The 14,583-nt window shown below is 38.9% G+C and overlaps 2 protein-coding genes across 2 annotated transcripts in view; one reads left to right on the top strand and one right to left on the bottom strand.

The window, feature by feature from the left end:
- The window catches only part of LOC105226202 (protein Wnt-5), a 240,607-nt gene that overhangs the window by 56,297 nt on the left and 169,727 nt on the right, over positions 1-14,583 (bottom strand). Inside the window, exon 4 of the mRNA XM_049450738.1 lies at positions 6,241-6,325. Coding sequence (XP_049306695.1) covers positions 6,241-6,325 — 85 coding nt within the window. The remainder of the gene's footprint in view (positions 1-6,240; positions 6,326-14,583) is intronic.
- LOC105226194 (uncharacterized) overlaps positions 1-14,583 on the top strand; it is a 50,333-nt gene that overhangs the window by 9,478 nt on the left and 26,272 nt on the right. The gene's annotated exons all lie outside the window — the stretch shown is intronic.

The raw sequence follows: 14,583 nt of genomic DNA, 5'->3' as shown, positions 1-14,583 counted from the left end.
AATATAAGCGCCCTTGTTGTCGTTGGATTTCATGGTATTGCATTATGCCGAAAAGTGCACATTGAAATCTCAGCAAGGACAAATTTAATAGAAAAGCGCACATTGGACTAATAAACTCGACACGGCTGATGGTTGCGCACTGCCGTCCAACGGCGTAGCTGAACCCAGTGGTGGTTTGTGGAATATCAGCTATTTAACATGGTACTCTGATAATATTCCATTTTGCCATGGTAACTATTCAAGAGTTGTAAACTTTATTTACTTTGGGGGAAAGATCTTTAGACTATTCCTTTTCTATAAAAAATAATAATAAAAGGGTGCACTCTCCATTACAGAAATATAAAAAGGGGTTACATGGGTTTACGGGTTTCAAAAAAATTAATTTTTTTGTTGTTTTATTAAATTCTGCAACACCTCTAGAATACTGTAGTAAATTTTCAAGTTTATCAGAGTAATAGTATCGGAGATACGGCTTTGAGAACTTGTCGTTCTTAAACGCCTTTTTCTCGAAACAGTGAAGTCGTTTTAAAGGTTGGAAACTCCTGTAAGCAAAATGGTTCCGAACTATGCTAAAATATATTTGGTTATCTTCTTAAGTGCATAACGCTCAGGTCTCTAAGCTCTTGTTCAAGGCTCAATCTGTTTGAAAAGGTTAATAACTGTATCTCTTGATATTTGGGATATCTGAGTTATAAAAATCTGGACATACTTATCTCCACGTGGGAATCTTACCGGATGCCGACTGCGGAAGCTGTTGAGAAGAAGATGCGGTAGAAACAAGCCAGCACTTCCTGCTTGACTGTCCCGCACTTGGGGACGCATACCTTTGGACACCCCACCGAACTGGCGGGTGTTGAAGTTAAGCGTCTGTGTAACTTTGTATTGGCTACAAAGCGTTTCGCAAATCTTTAAGTCCGAACACGGGAGTTCCTTTTCATTGGCATCACAAAGGACTAACTGTTAGTCTACGTGGGATCTTTGATCAGCCATCTTACCTAACCTAACCTAACCTATCTCCACGTTTCATCGTATTCTGCTTTTCCATAATTTCCATAGGTTAAATGAAGTAGGGGGACTCTCTCATGCGAGTCTGTTTTCTTTTTCTTTGGTAGTATTTTTTACGTGGCGGGTCAAAAACCCAGCTCACAACCCTGGTAGGGATAGTTCGCCTTATCACTTTAGCTCACGTTCAAAGGGAGGTTTTTTGACTGCCTAGAGGATACTTGATCTAAGACTGAGATGCTTGAGTTATGTACACTCATAACTTCGACATCGTAGATAATTTCGACTATCTTGGAACCAGTACTAGCACCAACAAAACTGTCAGCCTCGAAATCTAACGCAGATTAACTCTTGCCAACAGGTACTACTTCGGACTGAGTAGGCAAATGAGAAGTAAAGTCCACACTCATTATTAGAGGCATGGAGGATGACAACATCTGATGAGTCGACGTTAGGAGTTTTCGAGAGAAAGATTCTGCGGCAGATTTATGGTCCTTTTTCTACGCCAATAATGAAAAAGAAGATGAAACAGACTTCATATTTTTACCGCTGGGTTGCCACTTATCCACCAACTCAATATTTGTGCATTTATATGAGTATTTGTTTGTAGTCATACCGCAAAGGGATTTATGCGCTTTAAATTTAATTCCGTGTCAGGCGAAGCGTATGATACTAATAAGTGATAGTGGTAGAGTTAGCTAACAGAGGCCAACGGAGAGACGACGCACAGCGCCAATGGAAAGGGCAGACACAAAAATACACAGAATTACAGCGAAAGTGTTCAACTGAGGTAAGAAGTTGCCAAAGGCAGACAAACGTGCAACGCGCCACTCCAACATAGCAACTACGACGCTGACGACCCGGACTGCCGGGGGTAGCGAACTTCATACACAGAAGAAACCAACTAACTGCCAAGCAGCGAGGCAGCCAGGCAGGAAAACGGAACAGGAATAGGAAGTAGCGAAGCAAGCAAAGTAACAGCGGCACTGACGACAGCGAGTGCCAAGTGGCAAGCAACAAAAGGCAGCAGCCGTTCGAACAAGTGGCGCTGTGGCAGCTACAGCAGCAGCGACCACAAGTTGCAAGCGCTGTGTAGTGCGTAAATTGCGAGCACTTACTACACTGCTATGGCATCTTTGCAACAATTTCAACTAACTGCCGGTAAGTTAAGAAATACGTGTGTGTGTGAGCTGTGTGCTTGGTTGCGTGCCACAGGAACGAATTAATATGAATTTTATTATTTAGTGAAACATTTACGTTGGCTTCTTAGCTGAGATTTCGAGATTTTCGGCAATGGCGGTGGCGTGGCGTTAACCCGTGCCTTGCCAGCACAAGCAGTGGCGTGCACGTCACACAAATTTGCCACAATGTTGCACGTTTGACGGTGGCAGTCTAAACTTGCGGCTGGGGAATTGTGCAGCACTCACACCACCACCACCACACAAACCAGCAATAACGGCAATACATGTGGGTACAAGGCGACCGCGACCGCGACCACCATCAGCAGCGCTGCTGCCACTAGGGATGCGTTATCATGTCATGATTTTTATCTCTTTTAATGGTAATGTTTATGTGACTGTCGGCGTGCGAACGGTTAACTACAGTTAGAACAATAGTAGCAAGCGAATGGAATAGTGCCGCGAAGGGTTGTTGGGTAAATGTTTGAATAATTAATTTAAACTTTCTGTGTTGCAAACACAATAGCTGCCACACAGCCACACAGCCATACAAAAATACACTTGTTTGTTGCGTTCCAGCGTATCGCCATGGCGATTAGGCATTTATTTATATGTTTGGTTATCGCACCCCCTCCGCCAGTGCACGCTCATTTTCACGGTGCATTTGCGTTTACTTTACGAAACGTTTTTCGGTGAAATGTTTTTGTGAAAGGCTTAAATGAACTTTCAAAGCATTAAATTTGCAAACGCATCATTGGTATGAGTTATTTCATGGCCTGCCACCATTTATTTTATTGCATACGAAATAATTACAATAGCGAGGGTTATATAGGCATACATTACATATATATGTGTACATATGTATGTCTGCACACAATATCCATTTCCGCATCGTCCATTCACTTTAAATTCTATTGTAAAGTATTTTAGGTTTGTATTGTGGCAAGTTTACACGTGCGTAACACGGTCTGCCGCCAACGACCAGTCCGTTGCTTTGTCTGTCGGCCAGCAGTCATATGAATAAATGTAATTTAAGTGCGTACCCTATTTAATGTTTAAATGGTACCTTCTTTAATGACCTCTTTCTCTTTTGTTGTGCGAAATTGTTTTGCTTTTAAGCAAGTTTTGTGGCATTCATCCTAATGACTTTGGAAGCTGTCTGAATTTTTGCTGCAGCACATACATACATACTGCTCGTAAGCATATCGGTGTGCCAGTGAATGAAAAATTATCTGCTCATAAATTGTATTAAATGTAGCATTGAATGCAATTAATTAATTTACAGAGTTTGCTTCAACTTTTCCAATTTGATCTGTGGCATAGTCAGTATAGCTTCAAAGTGTTGTTAAGTGTAAAGTAATTCAAACATATTTACATACAATACATCAGTATCTTGACATAGTTGTAACTACTTGTATATTCAATAACGCCTAAATTTATGCAAAGTTTTAATACTGATACGTTAAACTACAAAATTTATTGAGAACGTTGCCTACATTTATGCGTCGTTTACCTTTTTAAGCAAAGATTTATACCTATGTATATCGGTGGGGTAATCTAATAAGTTATTAGCAGAAATCTGAACAAGATTGGTCGAAAGGATTGGCGGGTAAATTGAGTGAGATCCGAAATACTACGGTATTTTCTATGCGGGAGACTTTGCAGTCAGGAAGGCTTCTCTAATATCGAAGAACTCAAGAAATAACATACATATATAACATCAATAAATAAGTCCATAGCCAAGCGGCAATTAAGGAAATAATCTTACAACGCGCTATATCAGAAAATGTCCTTAGAAGCAGGAAGACCGTGAATATAGTTTCTGCTAGAAAGTGCCTGCATAGAATATTCATGTGGTTTAGAATTCAGTATACGGAACCTGATCTTAGCTGATGAGATCGCCAAATATAGGAAATAGGCAAGTCGCTAAAAACGATACGAATGAAATTTCGGATGGAGCTGGCAGACGGATCTGAGTGAGGTGGAATAAATTAGGGATAAACAAGATCGTCAAGATCAAATGCAAGGGTACCGAAGGAAGACACGTAAGCTTTTTGCTCACACGGTCTCGAAAAACTGCAGGATGATTGTTGGCCTAGTGATAGGCCTCAACTTAGTGGCAACATATGCGAGCCAACTGGGCATTAGTAACATAGTTATCAGAGGGACGTTGATACACCTCCTCTGCTTTTGTCCGGTCTTATCTAGAATATGCCTTGGTTATCTAGCAGCTACTCAGTTCAGGGGTAAAGGTGAAGTATAAATATTGAATATGAAGTCTTTTTATAACTTCACAAAGTTCAAATCGATATGACGAAAACTTTAACGGGTGTTATACTGAATCTCCATAGTGTGGCGTGGCAGCCAGTTAGTAGAAACTAACCGTAAGCCAGCCTTATATATCAAATATATATATTCTTATAAGAAAAGAGCACTACCAGTTCTAAATAACCATCTCTGCTACGCAAGACAAAGATATGCACTCAGTTCCGAAACTTACCGAGCCAAATCCATACACTCAGCTCTTGAACCTCAAAACCAAATCTTGTATCAAATCAATTATAATTTACTTAGCGCGACAAAACTTTTACCGCAACCCAGCACAAATATAGCAACAGCATATTTTATATTAAGCGCTCAAGACCTTTCAAATTTCAATTATAAAGCTTCTAAGCCAACTTAATTTCCACTCAAATTTGCGACGAACTAAATCAACTTTCCCACCAACTAAATGAAATTGCGCACCTTACAGTAGTTGTTGTGCAAATGTCTGTCATATTTGTGATTGTATTAGTGTGCCGCACTAAATACGTTGACAATGTCAACTAGAGTCTTTAAAATCTCAACTTTTAATTAATTTATTAAAGTGGCCGGCTGAAAACAACTGCGGAAAGTTGAATAGACAGAAGCAGCTAAGAACAGCAACAACACAATGAACAACAATATAATAGCGTCAAATCAATTAAGGCAACACAATAAACCGAAAACAAGCAAAATGGACAGACAAACAAGTCTAAGGAACACAGTTAGGCACGAGGTCTCAGGCAAACAACAGCAGGTACGCACAAAGCCAAACAAAGTCATTAAGAGAGAGAAAGAGCGGCAGCTCAAGGAGCAATATTAGTTGCAAATAACACCGGAGCGCGTGTGTACACAGCGAAAACTTCGACTTTTCTTGACAATCTGCACAGGATGCAGCCCCACAACGCAGCATACCTGTAGAAGCACACTTTACTGCTGTACTGTGAAATTTTTGCACTCCCTGCTCCAAAGCTCCATTTCATTATCCTTTCAACTCGATGAAGCTACTCTGCGGCACTATCAAACACACGCCGTCCCATCTTGCGAGATCATAATGTTAGATAAGCTATGCTCACTCCCGGCCGGTGTAAGTATTTGGAAGTTTATTTTAAAACGCTAACCCACCAGACCCGGAGCTTGGCGCAAAGTTCTCTCCAGTTACTGGCGGCTGCCCGAAAAGGGCAAACAATGCAGATTTTGTGCTTGTGCCGCCGCTTTGTGTTGTACTTATCCACCAAACGAAAGCCTTGTTGTTGCTGTGTTGCCTCTTGTGACTGCTTGTTATCCTCTTATTGTTGTTGTCGTTGTTGTTGCCTTTTCGCTTGTTGATTGTTTTGAGCGTAACTTTGCAGACAGGAAATAATATTCATCATTTAATTAAGTCAAACTTAGAAGCCAAACGAACGAGCCGACAAACGAGCGTGGATACAAACGCAACAACAGCAACAACAAACACGTGCACACTAATTCACGCGCACAGGTAGCAGTGAATCTCTTTGTTGGTTAATGAAATTAAAATTGATTAGAATAATTTAGGTATTTTGCCTTTTGATGAGTTGATCATAATAATTTAATTTGATAAATTGTTGTGTTTCGGGTCAAAGTTGTGCAGCAAGAACGGTTTGTGGCATTAAATGGTTGTAAGAGTTTAGCTTTTCAAAAGGGATAAGTGGTCCAGGACGATTATCTTTGATTTATTTCGGTTCATTTTGAATGTTTTACGTTCTACAGTTATAATAAGTAATGATTTTCGGCTTACCCAATCCTGTTACCGGACCGAAGACGGTATTATCGTCTGTTGTGCTGCAATTCCAGCGAAGGTTTTTGAATTGAAATTGACATTCCTGTAAGGAAACGAAAAAAAGACTATTAAGATAATATTCATAATAATTAGTAAGCATTAGGCACTAAATTTTAACATAATGTGAGTTTCGTAATGTTGTTATGAAGTAATTTTTTTTGTCATTTCACTGCCTATAATAATACCTTAAAATAATAATTATTAAGTTTTATGTGTTTCATTTTGGGGTTAAAATAATGTTCCATGTAAAAAATTGAGAAAAAATATATGGTACTTTATAAAACTGACAAAATTTAAAAAAGTCGTATACAGGGAAAGTAATAGGACTATTTTTCTTTCGCCGCGCGTGTACTTCGGAGCGTGCTCGCACCGACTGGATTCGGTAGAGGGCATTTCTAGCTAACGAACGAACTTCTGGTCAGTTGTCTCCGATTACCTGGAGAGTCAGGACAAACATTTTCGTGCCACGTGTTTCTGTGAGTGATGGGACTTCAATAGACCAAAGGTCGCAGTGCATTCCTCAACTTTCATTCTTCTTCTGTGAGTGGTGCAAGCCGAAAATGGCCCAAATGATGGGTGCGCCGGCTCCGACAAGACATCGCAGCCAATGGGAAGTTCCACCACAACAACATCCCGGCTCTCACCGCTTTTCTTGTGAACAGCTACATAACCAATGCTCCTCGGCTCTCAATGCTATTCCGGAGAATGCCTTCCGTAACGCCTTTAATGCTTGGAGATCGCGCTTGCAGTGTTGCATCGACTCAGAAGAAGCATATTTTGAAAGCTTTTAAAGAATTGTAACGATTAGTTCAATAATTTTTTTAAATCGACTCAGTCCTATTACTTTCCGGACAATTAATTGTTAAGATATTGGGTCTATAATTATATTCGTGCGTTTTGCAGGGAAATGGCATATTTGGATTATTCTTGCATTCCTCCAATATTCGAAAATATGTTGAAAAGTTAAAGTCCTAGAGCATTTTTTATGTTCAAAAGGATTCAGTCCCTTCAAGGTCAAGGTATTTTAATGGGAGCTTTTAGGAAACTGAAAACATTCTTGATGAAGATTGTTGCCAAACGCAAGAAAAGCTCGGAAGGAAAGCAAACGGAGATTTCAGAATGCTTAAAAGCAGCCGAATATAGTCAATATCAAGGAAATTACTTGTCGTATGAATTTGAAGCCAAAATAAATCGAAAGAATACTCAAATATCTATGGATAATGTTAATGTTCTGTATTTGATAGGATCAGTAGACCGGACTGTATTATGAACTGCTTAAGCCGGGTGAAACAATAAATGAAGAACACTTCTGACAACAATAACTCATCTTGAAACGATTGCCGATAAACGCTCGGATCATGACAATATTTGGCCTCATGTTCTAAGAGCGGTTAACAACTTTTTGGAAAGTTTTACCTGACCAACCTATAGCCCAGCTCTTGTCCAGCCTGACTAACATTTATTACGGTCGATGTAGAACGCCCTTATTGAAAATCGGTTCACAACAAAAGAGAGTGCCTATAATTGGCTTTATTCATTCTTAGACGTCAAGCTGTTACAGTTTGTTCAGACCACAAATTGTCAGAGAGGTGAGAAAATGTTATAACTTCAGATGGGCAACTTTGGTTATAACTATTGTGTACATTTTCCTTAAATAAAGTGTAAAAAATGTTTAATAAAAATCGCTGGAATGTATAAGTAATTATAAACTCGATGTATAATTCAATGTTTTTTAGAAAAAACTGTTCTTAAACCTCTGGTTAACTTATACAGTGATAGGAGATGGAAACCAAAGTCAAAAGCCCAAAATTGTTCGTAAGTTTCTTTTCTTTTTTAAACTCTGTGACTGACACGTTGAATGTGGTACTTTATGCTTGGTGCTTGAAAATTGTTTATCAAAATTTTCGCTCAAGTTGTTATCTGCCCATCACTAACGCCTTTCTGAAGAAAAGTCATTTAAGCCTGCCGTGACTGTAGTATTGAAACGAACTCGTTTAATTATAGATTTATGTTTCTTATGAAATATAGTTTTTCATCTGGATAAAGATATTGCGTCCTCTCTTCTTAAGTAAGGTATATGTCTTAATAGAAAAACTAAAGAACTATTAGATTTATGATTTTGCGTTTGGTCCTTCTTATTATTTTCATCTTAGTTATCTACCAGAAAGTTTGTTATTGGTAATCCTATATTTTGTATAAGTTGAGATTTGAACCCTCTACTTTCTGGGTGGTAGTGACGTATATAGATGATTCTGCTGCGGCTTCCACCTGAATATTATTTTGCATCGAACATAAATCGTTTAAAGAACTAATTCTATTCTTCATCTCTATAGGTGTAAACACACACCGCTAATTTATTCCTTCATTAAATTCGTGTACTTTCTCAATACGAGTTCGGGTTATTTACTGTGGCTATACTTCATTCAAGTAAAAGCAGTCAACAAATATATCAAATATTTCCCCCTGTCAGCACAAAACTTAGCTAATAAATTCAATAAATCTCAATCTCAAGCACAAATTGCAAATTATGCATAACTTTTTGCTGGTTTAAGCGATTTTGCTAAATCAGCAAAATCAGCTACAGTCTTACAGTCCCATACTTATATGCAGGCACTGTGAGATGTGAAAAAGCTTCTAAATTTATGACAAATTCCTTAAAAACCCTTAGACTTACATGCAATGAACGAACGGACGCGTATGCAAATATGGCAGTCAAAGGCAAAGACGAAATCGCCAAGTCAGCAACGCACCAACACACTGACGCACCGACAAAGCGATTGTCTGCAGTTAATGTACTCAAATTTTGAATGCAAATATTGAATATGAGTAGTGGCTACTTTGGACCTGGGTTACTGCATTGCTTCCTACACATAAGAAAGTAAGGCAGCCACACAAACACATGCCAGCATGGAAATATGCACCTACATGTGCTTGTGAGTATGTGTGTTGGTATGTGAATTTTAAATGTATGCGAACTTAAATGGCTGTGACGGCACTGCCAAAAGGCTAGCAAAAGAAAAGTTATTTACTTAAGTGCCAAGAGCGGCAAGCTGACACACAAAGCTTCGCATTACCGTTAGCGTGAGCCGTGCGGCATGCGGAAATGTTGTGCCATGTAGTACATAGTTTCGGGCGAATGAGCATGGCAGCTCACATTACACACACGCAGCCATAAATGTAGTAAAATGCACATGCTTGCAACATACTAATTGTCAACTACACACACACACCCACGGCGCTTTTATTAGCTGAATGTGTGCAAATGTTTGCGCATATTTCATGCCGGCCTTTTTGTGTAATTTGCTGTGAAATAAAGTGGCATAAATATTCGCACTTTAAACACTTGGCACTTTTTGCTTGCAACAATTTACAGTTATCGGTACAGTTCGGTAGCACTAATAGTACGAATGCCTGTGTTACTGATAAAGCAACGGCAGCACCCAGCCCACCCAACTGTTGCAAGTAAATGCATTTTATGTCACCACCAGAAATATGCGTGTATGTTGCATGGCGTTCTGCCTGCTTATTGCGCTGCAGCTGTTGCAAGTGCAATTCAATTTCAGTGCTTTTTTCTTTTGCATGTGTTGCCACATCACAAACACTTGAAGTGGACACTTGAGTGTATTCAAATGAGTGGCTGCTCGCGCCTTTTTAAGAGTTGCACACAACAGCAAAAACAATAGCAACATAGCTATGGCAACAAAAAAGCTTTATTTAAAGCTTGAACGCTGGCGCATGTTAACGGTAAGTGGGTTTGAGTATCAAGTAATCGCATTTTGAAAATGCATAAAGAGACAAAAAGCGACCGTTATCGAAAAAAATCTGTTGCCAAAGGCCGAAAAAATACACACTCACACCCGTCAATATAAAAACGCATGCAATGAAAAGCATTGAGTTGTGACAGAATTGCCTGAAGTGAGTTTCTGAAGTGTCTACTTTTTTGCCGCAAACGAGTGGCGGTGCGTTGCATAACAACAGGCGGTTTAATTAATGTGCAAGTGTTATGCAAATGAAGGCGTATCGGTGTGGCATAAAGTGCAAAAATGCAGCACGTGCATTCACATGAAAAGCTTTTTTTGTTCAGATTTTTTTTCGGCGCAAAAGTGCTTTTTAAATTTTTGTGAAAATTTTAATTGCCCCCAAAGTTATACTTCAATGATTTAAAGGCATACATTTCGGAGCGGATTTTTCTTAAGATTATCTACTGTTTTGCTGCCTGCTTAATGGCATTATTTTTTAATAATACTCGGAGTTACATCGTAGGTCTTCAATTGATGTGATAAGCTTTTAGATACCTGGAACAATGATTAATATTCCAGCTTACGGTTGTTCATCTCTAATCTGTGTCTTAATAACGAGAACTTGTATACACATATATCACTAACAATGGAAAATTATTAAGGAATTTATAATTTATATTTCTCGATGACATACATACCTGGGGCGACTCAATGAGATACTGAGGCTGTTTTCTATCAACAATTCTGTATGCTTAACTTATGGGCAAAAGATTTGTGAAGAGCTTATCTGCGCTGCGTTCTAAGGAACTGTCGATGGTGGGCTTTGGGTCGACTTTTCTTATGTGCCTACTACTTTTAAGTTGTCGGACCACTACAGTCTATTTCAAGCTGAGGTCTTTGCGAAAACCACGAAGCTGGCCTCTAATGCAACTGCAGGCAATTCCAGGCTCAACAACTACGTAGACAGTCAAACAGCAATGAAGGCAGTAACCTCGTATTGCATATCGACCAGAAGTGCCTTGGGAAGCAAGGCGGCAGTGGAAAGTGTTGTCAAAAGCAAGCAACTTCACTTCTATTGAGCGCTGGGCCACAAAGGCATCGACGATTATGAAATAGTGAACGAGATTGCTAAGGCCTACAGCTAACATCTGAAAACCTAATTAACATTGGGAATCGATCTCGACAGAATAATGGTAAAGAAAATCAAAACCCAATGGAACGAGCTACCTGGTTGAAAACTGCAAAAGTCATGTGCAACACGGTAGATCGGAAGGAAGTGTCTAGAGCAAGGTGTCAGGGAAAAAATGGAGCATCAAATAAAGATCCCGACGGTATGATACAATGGAAGAGTATTGATAGTGAGGACGCAGTGTCAGTTAAAATTCGTGTCAAGCGCAGGCATCCTAAAAGATGACTACTCTCTTTGAATCCGCAAAATTTTAGACCGATATTTCTAAAACCAAGGGACTGAAGGATCTAAGTTAAATCGACTCAGCTGCTGGCCATTAATACCAATATTTTAAAGGTTCTCCGACGAATCGTCGAAGTTTTGAATTCTACAAACTTTGCAGAAAACTTAATATACATTTTTAAGGGTATAAAATATGTAAACATATGAACATGCATATATAATTCCGCAATATTCAGAAAAAGCGACGGTTGAACCGCGCAATGCGCAAAAAACAACAACTCGCAATCGAAACTGAAACTGAAGCCCGAAATGTAATAAAAATCCGAATGAAAATGAAAATCGCTGTGACACAAAGGCTTAAATTTTGCATGCAACCAAAAGCAACAATAACAATAACAAAACGAACAAACAACAAATCTATTTTGCGTATAAAATTTTACTTTCTGGCGAGAGCGCGCAACCATACACACGGGCGACACATGCCAGCGCGTCAACAACGACAACAACAGCAATTGTAATGAATTGCAATCGCATTATCTGTATGTGCCCCAAAGCAACAATAACTCAGCTGCATTACCGAATCATAAATATGCATCTGCATTTCCGCGCCACCCCTTGGTCTCTAACCGCTAACGTCGCACCGCGTTTTGCAATTATATATTTACGGTATCTGTTTCGGCTGACGCGTGCACCCCCGTATACGCACGTTTACCGCTAACTATCGCGCAGACTGCACTCACCAGCTAACCCACCAAACCACCCATCCACCAGCGTAATATATTAGGCATTTGGCCACATAGCTCGAGGCTGCTTGCGAAATACGCCGCCGTGGCAGCCACCAACTGCGCTGCGTTACGTTGCGACATGGTGCGTTGTGCGTTCAATTAGAAATTTTTAATTTAAATTTAAATTCAAATTAGTTTATCAAATAGAAGTTCGTTTCGGCGGAAGCGTTGCACACATTTTATGCCACAATGTGCTCATTTTACTCAGAGCTTTTTGTTGTTGCGAGAAAATATTTTTTCAATTTCATTTACGTTGTAGTTGCAACAAACCTGTGCATGCGTATGAGTATTAAAGTGCGTGTATGTGTGTGTGCTAATGCAATGTTGCCGCAAGCCAGGCAGGAAGCAAACATGCCGCACTGCATATGTTTGCTTTTAAAAGTGCATATGTCGGCTCTGCTGTATTTACATATTTATTAAAGGCACTTACTGTTATTTGCACGATTGCCAAATAAATTCAACAAATTATTGAAAAGTGTTTTGCATTTTATTTGCATTTGTTTGTGGAATAGCTGGGAAATATTTGCAAATTGATTTGATATTATTTGTTTAATTATTGTGTTTCATACGAATTTTAAAATGAAATAGTAAACCAGTGGAAATTTGGAGATTAAATGCATGAGTGGCTGATATGCTTAAATTTTAAGCACACTAAGTTTGTTGCTTATTTAAGTTTATAGCTGAAACACTGCTTATGTTGCATGAGAATTGAGTAAACTGAGTTTTTGAAAAATTTAAGAAACCTTTTCAAAGGTAAAATTGAATATCACTGGTGTGATTAGTTATCGATTTAAAGCGATTTTAGTAGTTTTTAACTGTACAGTTACATGAGGAGTGAGCGAGTATATCATCCGATATTATTTGATTTTCGGTAGAAGTTCATATAATATTTGTGCTAATTTGGTTGCTGTTGTTGCTTAGGAAATACATAAATTGAATTTATAAGAGAATTTATTCAAAGATATCGTAATTTTTACTCACCAGTCACCCAAATTTTATCTCGTTTCGGCATTGTGAACATTTATACGAGGTTTGACAATTAAGTAATGAAACTGATTTTATTGCCGCGCTTGTGGTTGTGACCTTCCCTTTCTCTTTTTCCAGAAATGTTACGAAGCATGGAAAACGCACTGCAATCGCTGCATATCTGCCCAAGGGGTCTACTTTGAAGGGGATGGCATAGTTGTAAAATAATTCTCAAATATACGGTTTTTATGGAATCAGTCTCATACCTCATTTAACTGGTAATACAAGTAAAGGTATTTTTTTCCATAGCCTTTTTTTTGATAAATTAGGCGTGATTCGTGCCAAGCTGTCATGTTGCGTTTGTTCATGTTCGGCTTTTCGTTACAAATCGTTCAACTTTATTACTATAATTAAAGAATGTGTTTTAGGCGCTTCGCTCAACTTATGGCCAACATATTCGGTCTACTGAGCGTACTATTCGCAACGCCATCACTCAACTTGTGACCCAGCTTTCATTAATGGATGATATTCGACCGAATAGACCACGTCCAGCACGCTGTGAAGAAAATATAGCAGTATAATAGGCGCAGTTCGCTGCAACTCGGACTGATGCATAAAACGACTTGGCACATTTTACGTCGAGATCTTAAATTGAAAGCGTAAAAAACTCGGCTTGTGCAATAAGTAAAGCTGCTCGACCTGCCCAAGTAACATTGCTTCGCTACATGGGTTCTTGAAAAGTTTCAACAAAATCGGACGTTTTCGAGCTAAATTCCTTTCAGCAATGAAGCCGATTTCTGGCTCAATGGGTATGTAAACAAGCAAAATTGCCACATTTGGAACAAGGAACAACCTGAAAAGATTCAAGAGCTGCTACTACATCCAGAAAAAACAACGATTTGGTTTGGTTTGAAAGCCGGCGGAATCATCAGTCAATATTTAAAAAAAAGGATGCCGGTGAGAACGTAACCGTCAATGGTAACCGTTATCGTTTGGGAAATTTACCCAAACAAATCACTATTACAAAATTCAAATTCAATTTTTCAAACCTGGAGCAAAAGAGAGTGGACGTTTTAATCTCTTCATATATGTTTTCTGCTTGCAAGATAACATCAAAAGTCGCATTCATTGTTTTCTTTGGATATATCGACCTCAATGCATTCAGTTAATTGCAGTTACTTCTTTTCGCATAACTAAGTGGATCAGATATGTTTTGTAGATAGCAATCGAACATGCCTACAACCACTCATGTATAAAAGAATAAAATCAAATAAAGAGCAAACTCATTGTGCGTCTCTTCAATGCACTTAACATAAATGGAATAGGCTTTCAGAATTTTATTATCGAACAATAAAATCGGAAATGATTGGCCATTTACTTATATTTTACCTTTATGCTT

The sequence above is a fragment of the Bactrocera dorsalis genome, chromosome 3 (genome assembly GCF_023373825.1).
Source record: "Bactrocera dorsalis isolate Fly_Bdor chromosome 3, ASM2337382v1, whole genome shotgun sequence".
Taxonomy (NCBI): Eukaryota; Metazoa; Arthropoda; class Insecta; order Diptera; family Tephritidae; genus Bactrocera; species Bactrocera dorsalis.
Note: the sequence above shows the minus strand (reverse complement) of the source record. Positions and strands in the feature narration are given on the sequence as shown.